At 41.2% G+C, this 24121-nt stretch overlaps 1 protein-coding gene across 1 annotated transcript in view; it reads right to left on the bottom strand.

Moving 5' to 3' along the window:
• ASPM (assembly factor for spindle microtubules) overlaps nt 1-24121 on the bottom strand; it is a 71854-nt gene continuing 47733 nt past the window's right edge. Inside the window, exons 17-28 of the mRNA XM_075003296.1 lie at nt 19889-20083; nt 8523-11985; nt 8386-8446; nt 7706-7865; nt 7058-7267; nt 6456-6605; nt 4462-4653; nt 3877-4069; nt 3238-3392; nt 1850-2026; nt 361-533; nt 1-275 (exon numbers count right to left, since the gene is read on the bottom strand). Coding sequence (XP_074859397.1) covers nt 176-275; nt 361-533; nt 1850-2026; nt 3238-3392; nt 3877-4069; nt 4462-4653; nt 6456-6605; nt 7058-7267; nt 7706-7865; nt 8386-8446; nt 8523-11985; nt 19889-20083 — 5229 coding nt within the window. The 3' untranslated portion in view covers nt 1-175. The remainder of the gene's footprint in view (nt 276-360; nt 534-1849; nt 2027-3237; nt 3393-3876; nt 4070-4461; nt 4654-6455; nt 6606-7057; nt 7268-7705; nt 7866-8385; nt 8447-8522; nt 11986-19888; nt 20084-24121) is intronic.

Genomic DNA, 24121 nt, shown 5'->3' with positions numbered 1-24121 from the left:
CTTGCTTTACTCATAGGTACAAAGAAGAGTATTAAAAACCTGTACACAATACAAAATATAAAATAAAATGCCGACTGTAGAGTAAATTTGGATCTTTAAGGAATCACTGTTTTCCACTTCAAAAGCATGTAATCATTTTGAACACATATATACACATAGTATTTACATTTTTGAGTTAGGCAACACCAAGTGTATCCATTACCATTTGAATAGCTTGCAGAGGATCTACAATTTCTTGCATGTTATCTTTCCTTAAAACCCAGTCTGGTTTGATTCTGTGAAAAAAGAATTGCTTGAAATAAGACAATATATTTTCAGAGGGGGGAAAAAAGCAAATTTTTATATATATTTTTTTTTTACCTTGAAACTATTTTTGTTCGTACAGGAGTTACTGGAACAAAGCAATTCCCACTCGAGGATATACACATCTTGTGTTTGGAAAGAGTTCTTTCAGCATCCATTTTGTGTTTGCGAGCTGTAAGTTTATACAAGCTATGAATGCGAGAAACAGCTCTAGATGTGCTTCGAATCTCCTAAGAATGCAAATTTCACAAATCAGTACTTAAACAGGCAATTTAATAGCAAGTTAAATAATAATGGAAAAACTACTCAGGTTGTTCAATGCAGTCTAGGATTTCAAAGAACATGAATTATGTCTCTCCATGAGCACACACTGACATTTATTTGAAAGCAACAGATATTTAATTTCAATTGGTATTTCAACATCCTGACAGCATTAGACATTTGAACTGTCAGTGACACTGGGGACGCACAAAGTAGCTTTATAACCAGATATTTCCAACTAAACTATTCCCAAACAAACAAACAAACAGGCAGTCAAGTAGCACTTTAAAGACTAACAAAATAATTTATTAGGTGAGCTTTTGTGGGACAGACCCACTTCAGACTTCTTGTCAACCTTGATTACTATTTTTGGTTCTCTGTGCCTTAAATATTGAGTCTGCTCTGGTATGGCTATGGTCTGAAGAAGTGGGTCTGTCCCATGAAAGCTCATCACTTAATAAATTATTTTGTTAGTCTTTAAAGTGCTACTTGACAGCTTTTTTGTTTTGATAGTAAATAGACTAGCACGCCTTTCTCTCTGTTAGTTATTTTATGTCTTGAATGTGGTTTTATCTAATGATGATTACTATACACAGCAAATATTAACCAATTTATTTATAGCTGCACCAACGGTAGTGCTAGATTAGATGAGGCCACAGGCAGATATTAGTAACATTACACGAGTTATGCAGGATTTGCTCTGGACAGGTTTTAAATGACATGATTGATAAACACCTGGTGGCTATTTACGTCTACATTAACAGTTACCACCACTACACTAATTGTTGTTGCCACCAGTGGTGCTAATGGGAGTTGTTTTAGAAACATACCTATTGTACAGACAGTTTGTCTGTCTTGAGCTAGAATACAATAGTGAGTGCCTACGTGAAGTCTCAAACCCAATTTTACAACAAGTATAATTTGAAAATATTGATAAGCCTTACTGGATTGGACTGAAGAGCAAAGATGAACAATATTTACAAACTGTCATCTAGAAAGTATAAGGAGATTATCAGACAATGGTATATAGGCTCTGGGGAATGGACAACTATTTTTAAGTATGAAACAGGGCAAAGACCCTTCTGTAATCCATGTGTAAGACCATGCTTCACATTCAAGGTGAAATACCAATTTTACAACAACAATACACCAGGACGTACTACTGTAGCTGTGGTGGATACTACTAAAGAGATGCAAATACTTTACCAAGCAACCTGAATAATTCAGTAGTGATCATCTGGAAGAAGCCACAAAAAACTACTGAAAACAACATACTAAAACTTACAGATGCTCTCGTTGAATCCTTTAAAAGAATAGCCAACAAACAACAGGTTTTTGTGAAAATGCTTCCACCTCTCTCTGAAGTTTTGTCACCAGCCTTTTCTCTGTACATCTGCAGTAGGTCCAATAATGTATCTACAGAATTTTCCACTTCATAAACTGCTTGAGTAGTTCTTTCATACTTAAAAGAAAGACAAAAGAGCTGCTATAAATGCTAGTATAAACACATCTCAGATATAGCTCTACCAAGATATGAGAAAATAAAAGCTCTCATCTGTTTCAGGTAAACTAAATGATACTTTTGCGATATAGACTGCAGTTCAGACAAAATTCATTTCTGTGCAATAAGGTACAGTGCCAAGTTGCCCTATAGTAATATTTTTTTCTAGAAAAACCAGAGATAAATATCGTGATATCGGATTGCTTTGCAAACTACAATGCAGTTCAGTTGTCTAACCAACATTTTTACCCTTTTAAACTTAGCAGCAATGTATCCTTTCTTAAAATCATGAAAGAAAACAAAAATATTGAAAAATCAGTTTAACATATACCTTTTGTAATGAAATTGATGCTTGCTGTCTAAAATAGAAAATACTCAGCTAAATTTACTAGACTTCAGTGCTAAACATTTTTACTGAATGACTTAACTGCACACCATACACCTTTGTATTGTATAACCACCCACTCATATTAGTACTGTAATGTCTCCACATTCCCCAGGGCTCAGAGCCCACCCCCCCACCAACCCCATTTGTGAAAATCAACATTCGTGAGGGTTCTGAACACCAAGCCCTCGCAAATATTGATACCCTATTGTAATCTAAAATTTGCTGGTTTTGCAAACATTTCTATCAAAAGAACAGAACCAATTCATTTCCAACCCAAAGATGTGCTGAGTTAGCTTTAAATATCTTTATAGAACTGTTGATCACATCTGTTGATATTTGGAAAACCATCCTATATCACACTGTTTTCTATAATTTAATTCCAAATCAAAACTTCAGGATGAAATACCCACCAATGATGATTCTCTTTTTCTGTACAAAACTGTTTAACAATTCCACATCATACAAGCCAGGTACTTTTTCCAATCATGCACCCCCTGCCACCACTCAGATTTTAGTTTGAGTGCACTAAATTCATTGAAAGTAATTATTAAAATTACAGACTACTTTACAAAGTGTAATAATTGTTTGCCTTACAAATAATTTGATGATCTGTTTAATTTCGTATAAATCATTTTAAGTCGGGAAAAGGTTGCCCCCCCGCAAAAAAAAGGCAATTATTACATTGGATGAGTTCATAGTAATCTCTTTGGATACAATTTAAATATCTATAAATTAGACAGTCCACAACCCATATAAAACTTCTAAATCAAAACACTGAAATTACCTTTGAAACATTTAGGAGGACTTGAACTGAATATTTGATAACGTCCATACAGGGAATACTACGGTTGCAACTCCGAATCAGAACAAAAATAGTAACGATTGCTCCACTCTGGACCATATTTTCACAACAGAGAGGGGACAGCCTGGTAACAACATCTAAAATAGGAATGTTCATTTGTGAATGCTAATCAACTTGTTTTCAAACAGTAACATTTTTCCTCATTAGGTTTGACATATATATTAAAACAAAAATAAATTAAATTCAAGCAGTGTTTCTAAACCATGATTTTGAACTTTCCAGAAAGAAAAAAAAGATATCTATTGTACGTGATATGGCATATCAAGTGAAATTTAAAGTAAGTGGGACTCCCCTTAGGCCTTGTATGTAGGAAGTAGCACTGCTAGAGATGGGGAGGCCAGGAACTAGACTAAGACATTCATGACTACATTCTGACGTAGTTAAAGACAGCTTTTTATCAGTACCACATTCTTTTCAGGAACAAATGGCTTTGCGTACTGTTGTATCCTCTTGGTCACTTTCCCTAGTTGTACTGTAATCTTGAATATAAGGTCCCCTTTCTCTTAGGAGTCCACTGTTGTCTTAGTGGTGTCCAATTTTTAATAAAAAGAAACTACTGACCTAGATGTTTTAATGCTGCAAGAATGTAAGAAAGATGTTTGTACTTTAGAAGATAATCAATGGCAACTGCTGTTCTGTTACATAATTTGTTTTCTTCTTTGCTCTCTTTGTTTGCTATTTCCAAACTGTTTCGTAAAGCTTTAGTTTTTGCTGTGTCATTTTTTTTCCTCCAGGAATATCCTCTCCATAATGCCTGAGAGAAAAAACGGCAAAAAGATTTCATAAATTGGAAAGACTTACAAGTAAGGTACACGGTTCTAGCATAGAACTTTCATTAGCATCTCCAATCAGCCTTACAGGAGTTTAATAAAATGTTAGTCTCAAAATACTTCAGTTGTAGAACTCCAGTTTACATCAGATCAGATCTAACATTAAGTCCTCCGAAAACTAGATTCCTCATTCAAAAGTATTACAAAAATGGTGTCTTCTACTGTTATTTGATGGCTAGCTGGTATTTAGTTCTCCAATTAAAAAAAAATCTGAAATAAACACCTTTGGGTAATAGTAAAATAGAAGCAGGCTTTTCTAGAACTATGAAAGAGTAGACATGAACAACCTAGAATTCTCTTACAGGAATCCACATACTTGAAATTTAATGATTCCATTCATAAGCTGTTTTTTGTGTTTGTAGAACAGGAATGTTCGTACTGCTCTTTGGATAGTGACTGCAGCCTCGTTTCTCCGTTTCAGCCACCTTCGAACCATTTGCTGTATTTTAATGATTTTCTGATGATCTTGTAGGCTTGTTTTTTGTTGAAGTCTTGCTCGAAACCACCTCTGTTTAAAATAAACGGGAGTTGTTAAAAAAAGACAAGATAAATTAAGCTTGCTTTCTTTTCCTGATAATAGCACAAAATAACTTCTAAATTGATAGATTAAGGACTAAAATATGAATTTACCCTGGATTTAACTGATGTAAAGCCAGGAATTGAACACCATGCTAGCAAGGGTGAAGCTTTGAAGGGGCTGGGAAGACCTGAGGAAACCCTTAGGGAGGGAAAGATATGTCACTGCATTGTAGCAGTGCCAATGTGGCTGGGTGATTAACCCTCACTTAGCAAACATGGATGAGGAGAGACTGCTAGCCACATCTTTAATCTAGTTTCAGGGTCTCCTTTGATTCTGGGGGCTAAACTGATCACCAGTTGGGATCCAGAAAAGATTTGCCTGTTTTGCTCTGAGGATTTTTTGAAGTTCCATTCAGCACCCTGAGTCTTGTTTTGGAGAGGTTAGATTAGTTGTTTCATATTAGGCAGATCCTTGTGTGATCAGCTGGGTTAGAACAGGGACAGTCAACAGCAGATTGCAGGCCAAATCTTGGATCACCAGATGCTTTTGAACAGACCATAAAATCTTTTTATTTACTTATTATCATTGTTACTTTGTATTATTTTCTCTGGAGCCTGGAACTTTACCCTACTTTGGCCAAGAAGTTCAGGCCTTAAAACAAAATAACTGATCACCACTGCATTACTAAGTGTCCAAAAGAGGTCTTTGAAAACTACAGTGAACTCTGTCTTAACCAGCATTCTATCATTAGGAACCATCAAATATCTGGCATTCTAACCATAGGTAAATTTTAGTCATGTTTTCTATAAATATAGTATAATGAAAGTAAATACAAATAAATACGTTTGCATGGTAAAATACTACAGTTGTTGGTAAATAAAGTACTCTGCATACATTTTTGTTTGTTTCTTAATATCTAATCTTGTTTTTCGCTAGTGTTATGCATTGCTAGACATACCTCTCTATTATTCAGAATATTTGAGTATCCAGCAACATCCCAGTCCCGGAGCTGCCTGATATAAGAGTTTAGTGGCAGTTGCTTGCACATTTGTCCTGAGCATGTTACTGCATGTTTAGTGGACATGACTCCATGTCTCATGCAGCTTATGACTTTCATCTTGTTTCTTCCCTCCAGCATAGAGGAGAGAGTGAGTCAGGTTTCTGGTTTCCAGTCAGGGTCCCGGAGGTTAGGACCACACAGCAAAATTATTTCAAGATAGCAGCTGTTCTTTCGGAATAACTGTGAGCGTTACACTACACACACTATCTCAAAATAAATACGAAATAGCATGGTCATTATTTTGAGTTTCATAAACCTCATTGCAGGAGGAATAACGCCTATTTTGGGGTAGCTATTTCAAAATAGACGCTTTTAAGACACGAATGGCACTATTTTGAAATAGGCTAATTGTGTGTAGCTGTGTTATTTCAACATAAGCTATGTCAGAATATCTATTCCACAATGGCTTATTTCTGAGTAACACTGATGTGTAGCCATAGCCTGACAGGACTAAGAATGGAAAGGGGGCATGGCACTTATACCTACCAACGGGACCAATAGTGATAATGACAGCATTGCAACAACCCTGCTGGGTAGTTTGTCAATTACTCTTGTTAGGGAATAGCTAAATAAAATTGTAGCTCTGGATTTTAGTTTACCTGTTTCATTTGTTTCTGTCTGGAAAAGAACATAATGGCTAGTGATACAGCATTTTAAATAAAAAGAGTAATAATGTGCACTGAAGAGAATGAGTAGTGTGCAACAGCTCCTCCCTCCCCCTAATACTAACCTGAATACGTATGACAGATGAGATCTGCATTTGTGCACGTTTCAATACAACGTGAATTCTGAACGCTCTCTGAATTTTAATAGCAGAGAGATGATGATATGCAGCAGATGAAAAACAAAGGAGCTGCATCTTCCGTTTCTGGTCTAAAATCTGCAAAAATTAAAATAGAGCCAGCATTAGTACTCACATCCCAAGGTAGTCTTTGCTACAATCATAACAATCATCTATGGTAACTAAAACTCAGAGATGGAGTCACACAAAGAAGCAGCTGGGGTTAGTGTAATCTCTTGGTTGAGAGTTTTTCACTGTAACCATAACTAACTAAGTAGCCAAACTCCTAATCAAACTTTATGTCCAGGATTGACCACCTCTAGAACTGCACGAGTCACAATGTAAGCAGTACCAGAACATTATCAGTTCAATTGGGGAAAAGGAAACATCAAGTAGACTATTATGCTGTTAAAAACTTCAAAATCCTTGTTTTAATAATGAGCAAAGAAATTTAGGAGATGTTACCCAAAATGTGACCTGTAGTAGTACTAGAATTGTTCTAGAAATATTTTTAGTATCCATATAGTTATATTGCTTAAAAAGACACTTACCTTTTTCCTTACTAACCATCCTCGGGTAAATGCTTGCAGTTTAATAGCAGCATTTCTAATTTTGGCATATTTGATGCATTCAAGTTTTCCTTTTTGTCTAGCTCGGATATGTTTTTGGATGACCACAGCAGCAGCTTTTTGATGCTGAAACTTTTGTCTCTCTTTGAAGCCTCGGTAAGCTGCCTGAATCAAACTTGCAGCTTTCTGCTTCTAGAAGATGAAATGTGTGTTGCTGGTCAAGTGTGCTTTATTTTCTCATAATAAAAGTACACTATGTTTTCACATTTATCATGTATATCAGCATGAAAAGTGTCAAAGTGCAAAAAGGTAAGCACATATTTAAGACTTCGCTTTTAAGGAGTTTCACTTTGGTGTTTTCTGATTTAAGTACTTCTTTTTCCAACTTTAATATTATTAAATGTAATTTTCTTAACGAATAGAGCATATTGTTTTAATTTAGAGCTCAAGGAAGATTTTCTTTAGGAAAAAATAACTTGAATAAAAGCAGTTACGTGAAAAGCAATGAACAGCCTTACTTTTTAGAAAACAAAAAGTTTTGATGAGTACATTATAAGTTTACTTCACCCTGAAAATATTTCTCATTCAATACCATCCACATCTTAGCTGAATTTAAGAGTAAAAAAATACCTTTTTCATAAGTTTCCTGGTGCTGTAACTTCTGTAACTTGATTGAATCTTCACTGCAGCTTGCTTGGTTGCTAGGAATTGTAGCAGAATTGTTCTCGCAGCAAGAGTTTCTCTCCATCTCCTCTGAATGGTAACTATAGAGGCCCTTATTTTCAAAAATCTAATGCAAATGAACATTTTAGATTTTCTAAAGATGTGTTTTAAATGAAAATACAAACTTCTCATTTTTTTCTCTTGACATCAGCAGAAGTTAAGCAAGACAAGTGTCATTCATTGCAAAGTTATCAAAACCCATAAACACATCAGTTTACTTATATACACCGAGGATGCGTCTACACTTCCACTCCTATTTCAAAAGGGGTATGCAAATGAGGTAAATTGGAAATGCAAATAAGGTGTAAATTTGCATATTTGGCACCTCGTTTACGTATTCTAATTTCAAAAGTGCTTCTTTCGAAAGAAGAAAGCCAGTGTAGATGCTGCTCAAACAAAAGTAAACACATTAAATAATTCAATTAATTAAATAATGTAGCCGCGCGCTTTCGAAGCACCACGGCCGGAAGCGTCCTAATGCTAATGAGGCACTGAATGTTCAATTCAGTGCCCCACTAGTAATCTTCAAAATATGGCTAAGATATGTGCCTGTGTAGACACAGCCACCCAGAATGTATAGAGAATACTGGCCCAGCTCGTAACACTCAAGACTAATTGTCAATGGAAACATAAAACATTGGCGTGAAACTGTAAAAGATAAGCAAAGAAATTTTAGATTTTTCTTATCTCAAACAAATAAATAGAAAACAAAAATGGGTTTAACTTGGGAAGACAACAGCAGCAGCTTTATGGGAAAGATACCTTTGTCGTTCTTTAAATGTTCTAAAATGTCTCTGAAGAACAGTAGCAGCTTGGCACATTTCTTGATGTTTTTTTCTTGCCTTCACCTCTCGAAAAGCTCTTTGAATGCAAGTCGCTGCTTTCTTCATTGAAGAGTACTGCTGCACTGCTATTGCTCTCATCTTACTGGCTCTGTATCTTTTCTGTATTACTTGGATTGCCCACTGTACTTTTCTGTAATAAGAACTTTGCTTGTACATCCGATAATTACTTTGTATTATGGTTGCAGCGTTATGTTTTTTCTTTAGGAGCTGCCTTGTTTTCGTTCCTCTATAGGCAGCCTGAAGAACTAAAGTAGAGTTGTACTGTTTTAAGTACTTTTCTCTCGCATGTTTTCTCTCCTTGTAAGCTCGGTAATGCTGTTGTATAGTTACTGAAGCAAATTTGAGACGCTGATAGGAAATGTACATTCTATACATTCTTAAATTGGCTTGGATAACTGTGGCGGCCCCATGCATCTGTTGCATCTTTTTCCTTACCACAAAGCCTCTATAAGCAGACTGTATGGTAACAACAGACTTCCGGAGGCGAAGATATTCTTGGTGTTGTTGCTTTGCAAGTATTGTTGCTCTATATTTTCTCTGAACCATAATAGCAGATGCCCTAAGAGAAATATATTTTTTCCTTTCAAGAAAGGACCTAATTCTCTTTTGAAGAAGGGCTGCAGCTACACGCATCATTTTCAAATGTCGCCTTGTTTTCATGCCACGAAACGCAGCCTGGATAGAGAGTATTGCCCTCTTTGTTATCTTATATTTGTGTACTTGAACATTTCGTTCTTTGCTAGCACGATACCACTGCTGTATCCGTTTAGTTGCCATGGATAACTTTTTGAAATCCTTTTGTTGTCTGTGCATTCGATAATATGATTGTATCATTACAGCAGATTGATGCATAATTCTTAACTTTCTTCGAACTTTCATGCCTCTATAGGCAGACTGAAGGACAAGGGATGATCTCCGTAGCTCTAAGTATTTTTTTTGTTCTACTCTCCTTTGACAAAATGCTCTGTATCTGATTTGAATGACAATTGCTGCCAGTTTCATTGCATGATATCTAATGTTCATACAATGCATCTTAAATGTGGCTTGAATTAAACTAGCTGCCTGATGCATGTAGTGAATCTGCCTTCTTACTTTTATGCCTCTATAAATAGCCTGAATTTTAACAACTGCATGCTTTAAAGACAAATATTCCTGCCTTTGATAGTTTGCTTGAACACTTGCACGATACCGCCTTTGAATCATGATAGTCATAGCTTTAAGGGCTGCATATTTTGTTTTTACTACGTAGGATTTGTACGTTGCTTGTATAATAGTAACAGCTTTGTTGAATTGCCATAATTGTCTCCGCACTCTCATTCCACGGAAAGCTGCTTGCAAGACTAAGACAGCTGCTTTTGTTTTTAGATAAAGCATACGTTGGTCCTTCTTCATACAGTAAGCTCGGTAGTATCTCTGAATCACTAAGACAGCTTGTTTCAATTTTTTCAACTTTGACTGATTTACATGCATTCTGTAATAGGCTTGTATGATTACTGCCAATTGATGCTTCTTCTGAATTTGTTTTCTCACAGTTCTTCCTCTCCAAATGGCCTGGAGCTGTACAATAGAGTTGCGCAGTTTCATGTATTCTTGCCGCTGTTTTCTACCTGCAACATTGGCTCTATAATGCCACTGGATAGTTAGCACAGCATTGTTTATAAGCCTGAATCTTTGAGCACGGAACTTTCTAAAGGCAATCTGTATTCTAACTGCAGCAGCATGTTGCCTTTGAACCTGTTTTCGTACTTGCCAGCCACGGAGTGCTGCTTGAAGAGAAATCACAGCTGCTCTCCTTTTTAAGAAGCTCAGTCTCACTTTGTAACCAGTTCTGTAGGCCCTGTACCACCTCTGTATCACAACAGAGGCTTGAATCATTGCTTGAAATTTCATTCTTGCAGCATGAGCTCTAAAAGCTGTCTGGATTTTAACAGTGGCTTTACACTGAAGTTTAAGCATTTTGCGTACTCCATAACCTCTGTAAGCTGCTTGCAAGCAGACAGCTGCCTTTTTGACTTTCAAGAACTTCTGCCTCTGACGGACTTGCTCTTGGTATGCACAATAATGATTCTGAATGACAACAGTAGCACGATAGACTCTCATGTAGCGTTGCCTATCCCTTTTCATTCTGTAGTAAGCCTGGAGCAAGGTTGCAGCCTCTCTCTGTCTCTGTAGTTGTTTTCTGACCAGGTGTCCACGCACTAAAGCTTGAACTTTGATACAAGCTCCTTTCAATTTCCTGTATTCTTTAAGTTGACGAATGTATTTTTGGGAGCGGTATCTTCGTTGAACACAGAGTACTGCTTGCTTTAAAGCACGATAATGTTTACGTGCTTGTATCATTTTTATAAAAGCCTGAATCTTCACTACAGCAGCTTTTAAATTTTCAAATTTTTTCTGAGCAACATAAGCACGATAACATGACTGAATTTTCACCACAGATCTCAATATGCGGGTCTTTCTCCTAGCTTGCATTCTTCTGTAGGCAGATTGTAGCACTAGAGTGGCAAGGCGTATTTTCTGGAAAGAAGAGAAAGCATTTTTACAAGCAACATATGCTCTGTAGCGAGTTTGAATTATGCAAACAGCATTTTTAGTTTCTTTGTATCTTTTTAGTTGTTGGTATTTTCTCACATGCGCTTGTAATATGATAACAGACTGTTTCATGAGTAAAAATCTTCGCTTGTCTTGTCTCATTCTCCAAAATGACTGAATAACACATGCTGCTTTTATTTGTCGATATAACAGACGAGCTTTCCTGCCTCTAACAGCAGCTTGGAGTACTGTAACTGCTGCACATTTTTGCAAATAATTTTCTCTTTGAATTTTTCCCATCCGATAAGCTCTGTAATGCTTTTGAATCATCAGTATGTGTTTCCTTTTTTCCTCATAAGCACGTTTAGTTTGAACACATCTAAACCAGGCTTGAATCTGGATAACACTTTTTCTAACACATAAATACTGCTTCAAATGTTTATTCATCCTATACCAGGACTGTATGACAACAGCAGCTTTTGACCTCTTCGTTAATTTTGAGGCTTGCCATTTTCGGAAAGCAGCTTGCAAAACTATTGCAGCTTTAATTTTCTGCTGAATTTTGTGTTTTCGCCATCGTCTAAATGCAGATTGAATGACAAGTGATGAAGACTTTAAAGTTTCATATCTTTGTTGAACTTCTTTTGCCGTCAAATAAGCACGCACGTGTCTCTGAATTGTAACAGTAGCCCAACGAAGTCGTTTATATGCAGCAGCAGCAATCAACATTCTTATCTTGGCTTGCACAAGGACAGCATAGTATCTTAGCTGCAGATATCTTTTTCTAGCAGAGAATCTCCTCCAGTTAGTCTGAAAAAGCAAAGAGGATGATTAATTTATGGATTAAATTGAGGTTATATTAACATTCAAGTTAGCCTAGAAGTTTTATCCCAAGAGCTAGTTACTGTTCTTATGTGGGTGGGGGGGGCAGGGAAGAACCCACAAACAAGCAAACAGAAAACACTCAAGGATTAATGCTGCTGTTTTCAACATTCATCCTGACTTTATGGGCTAGTGATCTATAAATTCCAACCTATTCATGCCTATCTTATCACCAGACTGCCGAAAACGTTTTTTTCACTATCACAAAATACCAAATGCATTAAGGCCAGTGCTTTTTGTGTGTGCATACTTGTGGGAATGATTTAAAGTACCTCAGCAGCCCCAGCCATGGGATTGGGGGAAGGGGTCAGATGTGGAACTGGCTAAATAGCAGTACATTTTTTAAAAAAAGGAATTGACTAAGGGTACTTCTATTTACACACCGATTCTGTGTCAAAATGGTGAATCTATTAAGAACAGTTCTGATTCCCCTTCAAACCGTTAAGAAACAAACCGAGAATTAAACACAAAGGCTATGGTTTTGGAAATATATTGCTACTGTCCATTGCATAGTAGGTGTGTGTGTGTGTGACAAATGCACTAATGCTGGAAGCTCCTCCCTCAACAATACCTGTAGGTGACTGGGTCTGGTAGAGTATTAGGAACACTGCCAACTCTCCATCCCTCACTCAGTATATGACCCCGCCAGCCCACTCCCTCTTAGATTCCTTCTTTCCAGCTACTCTGACAGAGGAGGAGGAGCATGGGTATTATACAGCATGTGAACACCACATCCTGAAGAAGGAATGTTACCAGAAAATGAGTAGTTTTTTTTTTTTTTATTAAGGTGTCTGGGGGTGGGATGCCATGGATTGATAACACTGCTGTCATTGAGGTTTGTGCCACTCAGACCTGGGTCATTGGCAGGGTTCATAGCATTGTGGCTGTTGTTGGATTTTCTCCTGTGGTCTTTGGCAGCAAGAGTACTAAGCCTGCTCGAACAGGTGGGTGTACCTCTTTATGTACATAGTGTGGTAAAAGTACTTCATCAATGTAGGCCAACATCAGTCTTTTCCACAAATAAGCATTGCTTATCAAAGGGAAGGTCCTCTACCTTCTGCAGTAGGCCTTTGGGGACGCATGAGGGCTGGAGCCATAAAGTGTGCCTCATGACCATAGCAGAGGCCCTGATGCTAGTTGCTGTGTCCGCCACATCCATTGCAGACTGGAGCACCATACAGCCCATGGGGTGCCCTCCTCGTATGATGTTAATGAAGGCCAGGTGTTGCTATTCCAGCAAGGAGGAGACCAGATCTTGCAGCTTGGAGTAACTGAGGTGGTCACAGCCAGCACAACTGCATAGTTTGCTGCCCACAGGAGCGACATACCCAATGACTAGACTTTGCACCCCATGATGTCCCACTTCTTACTAGCTGTCCTGAAGGATGGAACGGAAGGACTGGGGCTTGTTATGATCATGATCAACCACCAACAAATTTGGTTGCGGATGGGCGAGTAGAAACGCTGCATCTTTGGAGGCCAAAAATAGCTTTTGTTTGCTTTCTTGTTGGTGGAGACAATGGACACCAGCACTTGCCAGATTACATTCAAGGGGTTTATTATTGCCTTGTCCAAGGACAGTGCAATTCTGGAGGAAGTGGGGGGTGCCGCAGGGTGTGGAGAAGCCTGTACTGCTTCATCTGCACCTCCTGCATCTCCTTTGCCTGAGCCTGGGCCACCCACCTAAAGAGCTCCTGAAAGGCCCATGAGTATTCTGTTGGGGGATGCAAGACAGTGATCTCTGCATTATCAGGTGATGAAGGTGAGTGGGGACCTGTCCTCACTTTCTGACAGGGAGTCTTCTGCTTCAGAACACTCTGAGGGGGATTTGATGCTGATATCGTAGGTTGTGGAGACACAGCGTCCCTGGACATGGTGGACAGTGCCAGCAGAGCATAGGAGCAGGACAACCTTGACTGCCAGGGTGACCAGTAAGGAGCGGGCGCTTGTGGGTAGAGGTAATGATGTACAAACCACGATGGGGGTGGCAGTAGGTAAGCTATTGTTGGTGGCACATCTTCCCAGCTGAAGTGTGTGGGATGGAAGCTGTGATGAAAAGACTCCATCAGTTGGAACTGTCCCCTCCCAGGGTTGGCAGTCTGACTCCTGAGCCATGCGAAAACCTGGAACAACTTGATGAGCACAGGTATGGAGGTGGCTCCAGGGATATATAGTGCAGTGAGCGGGGTTGTGCTGAGACCGACACCGTGGTATGCTCCAGTGCCATAGGTGTAGGCAAAGAGGTGTCCCAGTGATGCTTCAGGGCCTTCTCTGGTGCTGCACAAGAGTGGGGTGGAGCCTCAGCCCTGGACTTGCGCAGTGCCAAATCCAGTGCCTCATGGGAGCAGTGTGGAGACTTGGAGTGATGCCACTTGTATTCCATCTCTGACACAGAGGGCAAGATCTTAGGTTTTGATGAGCTCTTGTGTCCTGGAATAAAAGAAGCTGAAGCCAGCTGTGCTAAAGGTGCCAATGGTGTCAGAGGTGCTAAATGCTGGTGGCTCTGCTCTGAAAGCGACCACTTGAGTGATGCTGGTTTAGACAATGCTGGGGGGGAGGGGCATTGTGGTGATCTTTTAGACTGGCGCAGCCCATGAAGACAGTGCTGGAGGCCTGGGATGTGGGAGGGAAATGCCCGTCTTCGGGGTTGGGGTGCCAACAGAGGTACAGGGATGCACTGAGTCCATTCCCTCAGTCTCCTATGCTGGTTTTGTGGGAGAAGACTGCTCTAGGGACAGTGGTTAGAGGGACTTTCCATAAAGATAAGTCTTGAGCCTATTGGGTCAGTCCCTCCTGGCCCCCAGCATGAAGCTGGAGCAGTGGGATTGGGATTGATAACCCTCACCCAGGCACTTAAGGCATGAAGCGTGGCCACCAGATCCCTGCATGGCTTCCCTGTATGTTGCACATTGCTTGAAGCCCAGAGAGTCCAGCATGGCAAGGACACAGCAACTAATTCTAACACTAAAACATTTACTTTGTTTTTTGAACTTTAACAGGAAGTGAAATTTCGATAAGAATGGCTGGAATGATAACTCTTCTTTGTTTCAGAAAGAGAGCAAGTGTAGTGCCATCTGCTGCCGAGGACATGGAAGGAACAGATGGACCTGAGCCATGCATGCCAGATAGCATGAGGAAGTCCTACGGCACACGTGCAGGGAACTATAGCTATAGAAAAATCTCCAAGTCCCAGCATAAGGATGCAACAATACCCAGAGTGCAGCACCTATGGGGACATTATGAAAAGAACCATCTTTGTTCTTGTGCACTAGCATGTGTCTTGGGGGATGGGAAGAGGTGAGGGGGGAAACAAAAGAAAAAAAACCCAAAAAACCAAGAATATCAGGCAAATGTTTTGACATATGTGAAACTGGGACACCACCATAAGTAGAAATCCTGGATGGGGTCTGAGTTGCACTTTATCCTTATAGAAGATGGTATAGGACATGCTGACATTAGCATCTTCAGTGCAGATATTGTTCAGGTTATCATAATGGCTACCAGGAAAATCACCTTTCATGAGAGGTAGAGAAGCGAACTTGTTGCTGGTGGTTTCAATGGGGACCCCATCAATCTGGAGAGGAGCAGACTGAGGTCCCAAACAGTAAGTGGTAATTGCAAATACAGATATAACTTCTCCATGCCCTTCAGGAAGTGATTAGTGAACACCAACCACCCCATCTCTCCTAACTGGAATGAAGAGATGACCACCAGATGTGCCATGATGGAAGAACCTGATAAGCCTTGTTTTTTCATGTGTGGTATACAGCTGAGGAGGAATGGTATCAATGCCTAATGTGGGGGATGCATGAGATTGTTCACACCAGCCTGAGAACCTTTCCCCCATCACTAGGTGGAGTGATTCTTCTGGAGGGTTTTCTGATACTGGAAAGTATTTCCCTCCCTGGTTCAGAGAATTAAAGCTCCCTGGGAGTTAATCATTAACTTCCACGCCAAGAGACATAGCGAATGGAGGTCTGCGTAAAGCAGGTGACCAAAGTCCTGTGTGATAAGATGTGGGAAGGGAAGCAGGGTAATTGGGCTTCCACTGAAAGGTCCAGCAGGGTGATGTATGAACATTCTGGTGACAGCAAAATTACTTGTGCCCCATCCCTGCACATATTGCTTAACACCTTGTGCATGAGCAGGACTGGCAGAATTGCATATGTGAGTTGCTCTCCCCAGTGGATCGTGAATGAGTCCAACAGGGAGCTGAGACTGCATTTCTGAAAGGACAAGAACATCAGAGGCTTACTGTTGCTCCTGGTGGTGTACAGGTCTACCTGGGGAAATCTCCTCCTCTGGAAAATAGAAGGTACCATGTCTGCTTGGATCTACCACTCTTGGGTGAAGAATGTCTTGAGGTGGTCTGCAAGTTTCTTCTGTATCCCTGCTACATAAGCTGCTTCCAGGTGTATGGAGTGAACTACACAGAACTGCTAGAGCATGAAGGCTTCCTGGCAGAGAGGTGAGGACCTGGCCCCACCCCACTTGTTTATGCAGAACATGGACATGGAGTTTTCAGTCATTGCTGCCATTCACTGCCCTTTCATTGTGGCTGAGAAAGTCTGAGATTGAGACCAGAGGCCATGAATCTGCAGATCCCCTATGTGTGCTTCCCAACCTCAATTTAACAAGTCTGTTACCAAGATCAGAGGGTAGAGGGGGGATTGCACATGGGTCCAGCCACCACCAAAGAATACCTAGGACATGACCCACAATTGTTAACACCAAATCCAGATTATCCCAGCCTGGTGATAAACTGATGGCAGCCACACCTGGTAAGATGCAAGTCTCAGCCTGGCATGCTTTGTCTTGGGATAGATGTTCCAGTTCTCAAAGACCCTTTGCCTCAGGCCGGCAAAAGCAGAGCTTACACAATGTTGGGAGAACCTCGTCCAGGCCCATCCCCACTGGAAAGTGGTAAACTGTGAAGTGGTAGCACAGTTTCAGTGGTCCTGCCATAATGCAGACAAGAAGAGGTGGAGAAGCAAAAAAAAACGTATCAATAACTGCTTTACATCCCTCCAACAGCTACCAACATCTGCCTCTTCTATAATATGATCTGCAGCTCCAGAATTGGGCTGATCAGCTATCAACTGACTCAAAAATAGGAGGGTGACATGAAGACATCCTGCTTGTTATCAAGTAATCACCAAGACGACTACATATGGTGATGAGGAGGTTGGTGCTGTGGGATCTGCCCCTTCCTACTTTGGGATGATGGGCTACTCTCAAGTGCTTCATGGATTCGGGGTGGCGGCAGTCCTGTCCTCAGGAGCTTGCATCTGCAGGAAAGACAGGATGCTAAAGCTGATAGCTTTTCCAAGGTCCCTGAGACAGATTGGGCAATCTGGGATAGTTGGGGAAACCTCCAGGAGTTCAAGGGCATTGGCCATTGCCCCTGCACCCACACAGTTAGTTGTGGTGCTGAGTATGCAGTTGCGATGTTGGGGCTTGCCCCAGTGGAAAGGGCACCTGGCTCAATGCTCACCTCAAAAGCAGAACTCTCACTGACCGACAAGCAGAATCGTGAGGGTTGTCAGTCTCTACCCATTTCAGTGCCATGGGAATGCCATAGAGGAGGCCAGTTCCAGGTTGATGATGAAGAGCACCAGGCTATCTGGAACAACTTCCTCGGTGCCCTGCTCATTGCTCCTTTCCTTCTCTTGGTTGACCACTTCCTCTGGGCCACCCTGCTTCTGCGGACTCACTCCAAACTCAATACCAGGGTGTCCACGAGTGTCATAATTTCAGTCCAGGCTCTGTGGTGGGATTGCTTCCCATAAGCACGTGCAGCTGTCGATAATAGCAGCAGGGTCATGGAGCCGCCCTGACTGATGGTTGGCTTCCCGGACATTTTGATAGGCCTGACGGAGTTCTTTAACCTTCACGAGGCATTGCATAGAGTCCCGGGAATAACCTCAGACAGCCATTGCATGCGCCATCTGATCATAGATGGATGTATTTCTCTTGGCCACCCATTGGCCTCCCCAAATGACACTGACATCAAGAATCTCCTGGTGGGTCCAAGTTAGGGATCTCTTGTGAGCCTGAGAAGTGTTAGTTAAATCACTACTCTGAGTGCTCATGATTGCAGTACAGGATTACCGATAATTGCTACTGATGAGGTGTGATGGCTACCGACGTGCTGCAAGGCAATGTGCAAAGGGATTTTTTCATAATGGACGCCCTTTATTTTTGCAGGGCTGGGCAGCTAAATTCCAATTTAAATTTTAATTCAAATTCAATCAAAATTTCACAGGCTTCCTTTGCCCTTCTTCCTGGAAACCTGACAGCAATGCATAATGAAGCAGCCAGACTTGGAGGGTCACCGTGTAGCTTTGTGGGATCCATACGGGACACTTCTGGACGCTAACAAATTTGAATTAAGAACATGGTGCTTCCACACTCGCCTTGATACGAGATTTTAAATTTCAAATTGATGCTATATGCATCCTATAATATCGATATTTCGTGATCAGTATTACAGCTCAATAAATCGAGTTAATGGTATTACATGTAAAGATAGTCATATTTTAATATCGAGTTAAGCCTTGAAATTTGAACATATCTCGTAGTGTAGATGAAGCCTAGGTTGCTAATGGGAATGGGATGCTTGCACAGGTTTAAAGCCTGGGAATCAGGTATGCCCCATCACTAGGCTGGGTCTCCTATGGAACTCCTGTGCTAACTAGAAATTATGACACAAAAAACTTACACTAGAAAAAATGCATACTTATACAGAACAAAAGACAGAAATTGTCTAAAGCCGCAACTTACAGCACCAATCACAAGGGTCAAGAAGGAATATAAAAGGTGGAGGGAGCTGGTGGTTCCCTTTATACCACACCATATACCACTCATGAGAGTACCTGAGCTGGTCCACTATGGCTACGTCTGGCATCAGTACATGTGGCAAGCACACATACCTAATATGGAATGGACATGAGGAAGCAGTTAAAGAACCACCTCAACTTACTCTTGGGCTTTTATTTATATATTACTGTAAGAGTTTGAATTAAAGGCAACAATAAGAGGTTCTCCTACGTATTCCAAGTATGTACCAAACCTTAAGAGAAAATTTCTTATGTATTAGAACAACCAGGAATAAGGCAGTAAATGACTAACTTTCACTCCCATTAAAAGCAGCATCCCTGTTAACACTTGCAATAGAAAACAATTGCTTATAGAAAAAATATTAAGAAATTAATGAATTTTCAGGTTCAGTACTATTTAGCATAGGGTGGCGGGGAGGAGAACAGACTACAGCATCCAGACTATATCCAGCCCTGAAGACCCTTCTGTCTGGTTTGAGCTCCAGCATGGAGAAGCTAGCTCCTGGCCATTCACCTTCTGTTTCCACTTACCCACAGTCTCAGCTCCTCCAGCTCCTAGAGAGGTGCAGTCAGCTCCCACCCTCTGATGCGCTGGATGGCGAGGTCAGGAGTTGGGAAGCAGGGGTATGGGATAAGGAATGGGTGGTCCAGGGAGCCACTGGGGGCAAGAAGCAGGACAGGTACAGGGGCCAGGTCACACCTGGCTATTTGGGGAGGTACAGCCTCCCCTAGCCCACCCTCCATCCTATTTCTGAAACCCGATATGGAATTCAGGCCAGCAAGATGCATTGTGTCCCTTTGGCACTTTCAAAGGGACTAGTCCTGAGTTCTGGGTAGTTTAGTCTGCAGCTACTTAAAGGCAGAGAATGCACTTTGATGCCAAAAGCAAAATTTCTGACACTGGAAAGTGCCTTTTCCTTCAACTTAAAGCAGAGAACAATCTCTTTTTAAAAAGCTTCATTGTTAGGTAAATTCAGATAACCTAATCTTACCTGGATGACTGTAGCCCATTTATTTTCAGTTTCCTCCAGTTTTGCTTTTCTTAATTTAAAACTTTTTCTCTGAGCTAAGTATCTTCTCCAGTGTTTCTGAATAAAAATTGCTGAATTAACTTTTTTCTGTAGTCGCCGGTGAGACAGGAAATTCATTACAGCTGACTGAATAATCCGAGCAGCTTTGTTTTTTTCCTGTAAGAAACAAATTTCCATTAAGAATTTAGTCAAAAAGATATCCAAAGCATGCCTCCATCCTTTCTGGAAAGAAAATGAAGTCACAAGAGTGTTAGTTGCAAAAATATAGAATATCCATTTGATAGCTTCTCAGTTTGTTTCTCTTCCTTCCTCAAGCACACATTTTCAATTAAACTTCATGGGCTTTTCAGCATCAGAACAAGATCTCTCTAATTTTGTTACATACATGTTAATTAGCAAAGCTACTTTGTTATTTTCAGACATTTGTCAAAAGGTGACAGAACTGGGCACAATACTCGTGACGAGGCCTCACCAGTGCTGAGTAGAGGGGAATAACAACTTCTCTAGATCTGCTGGCAATGCTTCTCCTAACGCACTGGCCATTAGCGTTTTTGGCTACAAGGGCACACTGTTGACTCTTATCCAGCCTCTCATCCACAGGTCCTTTTCTGCTGCACTGCTACTTAGCCACTCAGTCCCTAGGCTGTAACTGTGCTTGGGATTCTTCTGTCCCAAGTGCAGGACTCTGCAATTGTTCTTGTTGTGCTTCAAGTTTCTTTTGGCCCAATCCTCCAGTTTCTCTAGGTCACTCTGGAAACTATCCCTACCCTCCAATGTATCTACCTGACCACTTACCTGAGTGTCATCTGCAAATTTCCTGAGGGTGCAATCCATCCCTTCATCCAGGTGATTAATAGGGATGTTGAACAGTATGGGCCCTAGAACTGATCCTTGGGGCACTCCACTTGAAACCGACTGCCAACCAGACACTGAGCCATTGACCACTACCTGTTGGACCCGTCCGTCAAACCAGCTTTCTATCCATCATACAGTCCATGTATCCAATCCATACCTCCTTAACTTATGGGCAAGAATGTTGTAGGAGACTATCAAAAGCCTTGCTAAAGTTAAGGCATACCACATCCACTAACTTCACCATGTCGACAGAGCTAATCAGATTGGTCAGGCATGACCTGCCCTTGGTGAATCCAGGTTGACTACTCTTGATTGCTTTCCCCTCTTCCAAGTGCTCCAAAATGGATTCATTGAGGATCCCCTCCATTATTTTTTCCCCCCAAGGACTGAGGTAAGGCTGACCTGTCTATAGTTCTCTGGATTGTCCTTCTTTCCTTTTTTAAAGATGGGCATGACATCTGCCTTTTTTCCCAATCAATGGGCTGTGCCCAGACCCTGGTAAAACTGGGAGGCAGAGCACCTCTGAGCAATTCTTTAAATGCCACAAAACGCTGGACCCACACAGAGTTGCTCAGGACTTTGTCACAGCACTCATAGAGGGACATCTTGTAGAACCATTGTAACCGTACAAGATAATGTCAAGGAGTGTCCCTATAGACACTCCACTGTGGGTGACTCCATGCAGTCCCCCGCTTCTGAGGAGTTGGGACTTTGTAGATGGATCACTTACAGATGACAGCATTGTGGAAACAAAGATAGCAGCAGAGTCTCCAGTGACTGCATAGTGTTCTTCAAAAGTGTGGATTTAAACCCATGTTGCCATTTTACAGATCTCTGAAATAGGGACAATGTTGAAGGTAATGTATGAGGGCAGCCACTTCATGGACTGTGTATAAATAGGATTTAGAAGGCTCATATTGCAAATTTGATAACATTGTCTGATGCAACTCAGGATCCATTTCGAGAGCCTTTAGGAGGATATTGCTAAGCACTTGTATCTTTCTGCAATGGAAAGGAAAAGCTTACGGAACTTCCTGAAAGCCTTCATCCTGGTCAGGCATCTTCTGACATCTAAAGTATGTAGTATAGCCTCTTTGTTGTGAGGCTTAGGGTAAAGTTTGAAAAATGTATCAATTAACTTATGTGAAACACATGAATTTTGTATACAGGCAGAGCATAATCTAGTCCACAAAAAATTCCATAAAAGGGGGATGGCCAGAGCTGCTGTCTCTCCTAATTTCCTACATGCTATCAGGAAAACCATTTTCACTGATAGGCACATTAGTGAATAGAGTTCAAAAGGAGATTTAGCCCTTTAAGTACCAAGTTTAGGTCCCAAATGGGGTTTAAATATCCAGGTTGAGGGAAGAGTTTGAAGAATCTTTCAGTGGTTGGCTGTGACATCACTGAGCACCCCTCTAGAGGATGGGGGAAATGGTTATGGCTGTTAGATGGACCTAAGAGAGTTCATGGATTATCCCTAATCCTTTTGTAAGGGTCAAAGCATAGTCTACAATAAAGTGGAAGAGTTGTAAATGTTGTGGAGATTTGTTCATTCATGCACCAAATCTAAAACCTTTACCACTTCTAGTAAGTACATTGGGAAAGGACTTTCTACTTGTGTAATAGATTCACATCTACCAAACTTGAAAAACATCTTTTTTGGGCATTAAGCAGGAGCCATGCTTTGAGGAGGGGAACCTCCAAATTAAGATGTAGGGCATGTTGGTTGTTATTTGAGAAAAGGTGTGGAAAGTGGAGGGAGGTTGTTGGGTACACAACTTGACCAACTAGCAGCCAGTGGAATGATGTGGGCTCTATCCGTTTTAATTTTGACTAGGACCTTCAACGATAGAGGAAATGAGTGAAGATGCAGAGGTGGTCTTCATCCCATCAGAGGAAGAGAGCATAACCAACGGATTGCTATCCTATTCCAGATCTGGAACTATAGTGTGGACATTTCTTGTTCAGGTAAGTGGTCAATTGATTTGTTGACAGTGTTCTCCATTGCCTGATTAAATCATGAAGTTCTCTTGGATGTATCTCCCATTCATGGTCATGTGGGAATCTGCCATGGAAAATGACCACTGTAGAGTTTTGTGTGCCCAGGACATAAACTATGGGGAAAGAAATGTTGTGGAAGATGCACCAATTCCAAAGCCTCTTCACATCTGCACACAGCAAGGTCAACCTGTTCTTAATCCCCTGACAAGTAATGCTACGCTGTCTGTCATGATCTTTGTGTTTGAAGAAATGGATACAGACATTTCTGACAGTTCTGAAATGGATATCTCCATGGATGACCATTTGCCTTGTGGTCAGCAGGCTAATTACGTGTGCTCCCCACTCTATCAGCCCTTGAGAGCTTGGTAGTTGGAAATACAGAATTACAAAGTTGCCAAGATGTATGCTTTTCTACCAAAAAGATAGAGAGGTTACTTACTTGTGTAGTAACGATGGTTCTTCAAGATGTGGCCTCGTGGGTGCTCCACTTTAGGTGTCGGGCTCGTCCCGGCGCCACAGATCGGAGCTTTTCAAGCTGTATCTTGTTGGGTTGCACATGTGCCGACGTGCGCCAGTCCTTCGTGATCTTTTGGTCACGTGCGCGATCCAGTCCACGCCAGTTATTCAACCAACCGCCCTGGGTGCTCCTGAAAAATATAAAGCAGAACTCCAAAGTGGGGAGGAATTGGTGGGTAGTGGAGCACCCACAGGGACACATCTCGAAGAACCATCGTTATTACACAAGTGAGTAACGTCTTTTTCTTCTTCTTTGGAGTTGTCCCCGTGGGTGCTCTGCATTAGGTGACTACCCAGCAGCGATCCCGGAAGAACGGAGGTGGGTACCGGATTTATGTGCAGCTTGCCCTAGAAAGGACTGCTGTTGATAGACGTGTATCCTCTTCAACACCTGGCGAGTCACATAGTGTCTGGCAAAGGTGTCATAAGATGACCCACCGCTCTGCAGATGTCCTTTAGTACGACTCCTTTGAAGAAGGCTGGGGAGGCCGCCATCGCTCTAGTAGATTGAGCCCTGGGTGGAACTGGCAGAGGGGTCTTATGGAGCTCATAGCACATTTTTATGCAGTATACAATGTTATCTGAAATTCTTTGTGATGATAGTCTTTTCCCCTTCCGATCTGGATGCAAGAGACACCAGGAGCCTATCCATCTTTCGGAAGGGTTTAGTTCTGTCTATGTAAAAGGCTAGTGCCCTTTTTCACATCGAGTGAATGCAGCCATATTTCCCTACTCGAGGCATGCGGTCTCGGGTAGAAGGATGGTAGAACTATTGGCTCATTAATGTGGAACTCTGAGGAGATCTTTGGAAGGAATGCT

Source organism: Carettochelys insculpta, chromosome 9, assembly GCF_033958435.1.
Source record: "Carettochelys insculpta isolate YL-2023 chromosome 9, ASM3395843v1, whole genome shotgun sequence".
NCBI classification, from domain to species: Eukaryota; Metazoa; Chordata; order Testudines; family Carettochelyidae; genus Carettochelys; species Carettochelys insculpta.
Note: the sequence above shows the minus strand (reverse complement) of the source record. Positions and strands in the feature narration are given on the sequence as shown.